The sequence below is a fragment of the Nestor notabilis genome, unplaced genomic scaffold (genome assembly GCF_000696875.1).
Source record: "Nestor notabilis isolate BGI_N333 unplaced genomic scaffold, ASM69687v1 scaffold2281, whole genome shotgun sequence".
NCBI lineage: Eukaryota > Metazoa > Chordata > Aves > Psittaciformes > Psittacidae > Nestor > Nestor notabilis.
In genome coordinates, this window is record NW_009915942.1 from 110,411 (window position 1) to 114,547 (window position 4,137).

Here is a 4,137-nt window from a genome sequence, read left to right on the forward strand (position 1 = left end):
CAGCGAAGAATTCTGCATAACCAGAGCTCACAGCCATCAACACTTCAGCCCCAATTGCCTATTAGCTAACTTTGACACTACCAACTGTGGTCTTCTCCCGAAGTATTAAGAGAAATCTTATTCTCGTCTAATTTTTGGAGGGAAGTCCTCCTCTAGCTTTCACGGCTATCTCTTCCTATGGCTAATCCTCTTGAATTTCTCCTTCATTTTGCACTTTAAAGGATCCCCCCCAACCTTTTCTGGCTTTTAGTTTCAGGTTCACGTGGTTCTCAGGTTCCCAAGGACCTCAGTGCCCTTCTTTTCCTTTCTATATCTGTTCTCTGTGTAATGTCTCCTAAATTTGCTACTTCTGTATTGGTAATTCACAGATCTAACTGCTCTTCCAGTCAAGCCAAAAACACAGCATCTGCCTGTGGACATCTAGATAAAGCTCAAGATGATTAAAACAAAGGTCTTATCATTCCTTCACAAAACCTGTTTTCTCACTTGCTGAGGATATTATCACTATCTTGCCTATAAACATCTCTCACCTTCAACCTTCCTATATGTACATCCTTACATGCTTCTGTGTAACATTCCTTCCCATCCAGCTTCCTATCAGAACTTTGACATTTTGCATCTCAACATCCTTTTTCCTGACCCTGAAAAGTGCCCTCTTGTCACACTTCCACCTACTCTGAATGCTGCTGGTAAGATCATGTGTCTAGACCACAGCTTTTTTATACTGTCTCTTTTTTTTGCTTTGCATTCTTCCATTGTGAAACCCTTTTCTGTGACATCAAACAAAAACTATACGCCTTCACTTCCAAAGCCTTTTGTGACCTGCCCCTTGCTACCTTATGAGAACCTATTTGTTGCTATGAGACTGATCCTGCCTCTGACAGGATCCTGCCACAGTGGCAGCCTCCACATCTCACTTCTGTACTTCACTGTGCACGCTGGTAGTTCCTCCCAAGCTGCTCTCATGCTCAGAGGATCTTTCCGCAAACACCTTCAAAGTAACCTCCTCGTCATTCTTTTAGAACTCTCAAAAGCTATTTTGGGCCTGCAAAATTTTTTTTGCCAATGGCTAAGCTCTCATGTACCGAGGCTCTCGTCTATCATTCTAACCAAGACTGTTTTATTGCCTACGTCTGCTTCCCCATCTGTCTGCTATCCTCCTGTCTCTCATACTTTGACTGCAAACTACCTAAAGCAGGGTATGCCATCTTTCAGCTCGTCCTGTGTTTGTGCAGAACCTTGCAATGAGGTTCCTGCTCCGCTACCTGAACCACTAGGGACTTTGAGAAATTATTTATTATTGTTATTACAATAATCTCACAGAAGGCAGTTACAACACGTTCTTTTTCCCTTACACAGTGCTACGGGTAACACCCTGATTCCTGCCACTCCTAATCAAGCAGCAACGGTTTGTGCAGCACAGCAGAACAACTTCATCTTTGTTTAATAAAAGGCAGTGCCACTACTATGAAGCAGTGGTGCAAACAACGCCCTGTGTGACATCATGCTGAAAATGCATGAGGAAAGCACCACCTCCCTAGAGCACAAGGCAACTCTGGTTTAAGCATAACCTGCTCCAATGGTATCAACTTGCTACTCCAACACAGAAGGTTCAAGTTATTTAACTACAGTTCAAGTTATTTAACTATATATGCTTTTCAGCACTGCAATTATCACTACAGTTTCACTTTGTTACTATTATTATTGAGCCTTCTTTCGTTATCACTATTATTGACACATATTACTCACCATCAGGTTTAAATGGGATTTTATTTTTGTAAAAGCGGAGATTGCACAAGTCATTTTGATATCGAAGATCTTTAAAATTCTGCTAAAAGAAAAGAAATAGGACATTATCAGCCTACCAAAACCTATCAAGGGTATCCAGAAAACAATATTGTGCTCTTCAAATAATTTGAGGAAAAAAAAAGTTCAGAGTTTTAGGAACCAGAGAGTTTTACTCATGCACTTAAAAGACTCAGTTTAAGGATCTGCAAGTTCCTTCTGGCTGGTACTGTCTCCTGCTGAGGCCAAGGTCTGAGCAGCAAGCAAAGCAGCACCTTGACTCAAGTCTGAAGGAATCCGAGAGACAAATAATAAGTCCAAAGTCTTTGACATTCAAGGCATGAGCATTTTTATGGGTTCCTACCACTGCTCCCAGGCTTACACATCTCACATGTCTGCACACATGCCTTGGATGAAAAGATGTCGCACTGGTTTCACTCCTGTCCCACTGCCATATGTTGGGCCTCTGCATCAGATTTTGATTCTCATTTTTATTCCTCATATTTACCAGGCACCACAAAGTTTTAGGAATGTTTGGGTTGTACGCTGTCTCCTACTAAAAAGGCAATTTTAAACCATAAAATATTCTTACTGGATACTGGTGTCGGTACTTGTATAAATCTCTTGCTGCGTAGAAGCTTCTCTTCGGTTTGGCTGTCAGCTCAGTTCCATCACCACTCTGAAACAGTTATGAAGTAGGTAATAACCATACACAAACAGATTACACACCAAAATTGTGCAATATTCAAATAATTATTTTTCACAATGTATTTCAGCAAGGTAAGCAAAGACAAGCGCATGTATTTGCCCACTGTCTGGTCTAACACTGAAGCCTCCCTGCTGAGTACTTAACACCACAAACTTTCAACATGAATTTAAAAATCAAAATAAAATACAAAAGCAAGGCTACAATATGGCCTTCCAATGAGACTGAATTCGATTTATATCAACAGGTTGATCATAATTTCCAAATGCAAGACTTTAAAGTAACCTTGCAAGTGCTAGCACAAAGTGAAGTAAATAACTGAACATGAAAATGCAGAGACACTACTCATTCTGAATGGGAAATCATACTATTTGCAAAGACTATTTGTCATGCGTACATTGACTTAATTGCTATCTTTGCATCATGTGGAAGAAAATGAACAGTCATGGGCAAGCCAGACTGCAGTTGTAGCACCTTCCTGAACCATTTTCTATTATTAGCTTTCTCAGAACTTAAATTTAAAACCTAGTAAGAAGAACCACTAAACCCCAAACCAAAAAGATGCTTAGAGAAAACACACACGTACAAGAACTTGTACTGGTCCCCAGCTGTTTGAAAGCTGTGACCTAAAGCAACCAGAACCCATCAAGGTCAATAGAAATAATCCCACTGAGTTCAGAGAACACTTGAAAAAGCTGCATGCATTGCAGAATATCAGGAAATGAAGCATTAGTGTGCAGACTTCAACTTGCTACCAACAACTTTATTTTCTTTGTAATTTCTTTACAACCAAACTGCAACAGAGTTTTGTATCCTCAGTCTTGTAAAGTAAGCCTCTACAACTAAAACCAAGAGTCAAATTACTAAAAAAAAAATCATTCCACTCCTTGCAATACACATGGAGCAGGTTCAAGTCAAGCCTAAAAAGGGAAGTTCGCTGGGATTGCACTGGACTTTTGCCTTTATTACTGCCCATCCCATTGCCTATCAGTAGCACATTAATGACAAGCAAGCATGTTTTCATTCTTCCTTCTGGAAGACCAGCTTGGACCATACTACAGGCCAAACACACTTTCCTGAACAAGCAATACCCCTTGACACCCAGTCAGCAGGCATCAGTATCGCCAGCTATCAAGCAGAAAAGAAAATAATGCTTATGTTTATTTAATTCCCCACAGTTTCTGAAGCAAATGTGAAGGTTATGCATCTAACAGGCTAAAAGAAAGACCATGCTAGTCCAGCCTGCACTCAATTCTAACTCCAACAAAATTACTGGCAAAGCACCCCTTTATTTCTTTAGGGTCAGCATTCTCAGAGGTTCCTAAAAGACAGAAACTTGCTCTGAAAATTCCTCACCTCAGGCCCACTGAGGAGTCGCGAACCCGTTGCCACCTACGATCCAATATTCAGATTTTTAACACATTTAATTAGAGGCCAAGTTCAAGACTACATCAGATGCAAAGCAGAACCTTCCCTAGAAACAGCAGCAGCGGGACTAGCAACGACCTCAAGGCCTCAGTTTTCTCCCAAGAGTGGGGTACCGTAAGAGGGGGGAAGAAGGGACATGGGCTCATTTCTACTTCAGATGCGGAGCCAGTTCATCACATGCCGCTCCAGGCGACGGGAAGCTCTCCGCGCCGCCCCAG

The 4,137-nt window shown here is 41.3% G+C and overlaps 1 protein-coding gene across 1 annotated transcript in view; it reads right to left on the bottom strand.

The window, feature by feature from the left end:
- Positions 1-2,464, bottom strand: part of OGFRL1 (opioid growth factor receptor-like 1) — a gene marked incomplete at its 5' end in the record, with an annotated part of 7,321 nt that extends 4,857 nt beyond the window's left edge. Inside the window, 2 exons of the mRNA XM_010024358.1 lie at positions 1,750-1,828; positions 2,378-2,464. Coding sequence (XP_010022660.1) covers positions 1,750-1,828; positions 2,378-2,464 — 166 coding nt within the window. The remainder of the gene's footprint in view (positions 1-1,749; positions 1,829-2,377) is intronic.
- Between the last annotated feature and the right edge of the window lie 1,673 nt (positions 2,465-4,137).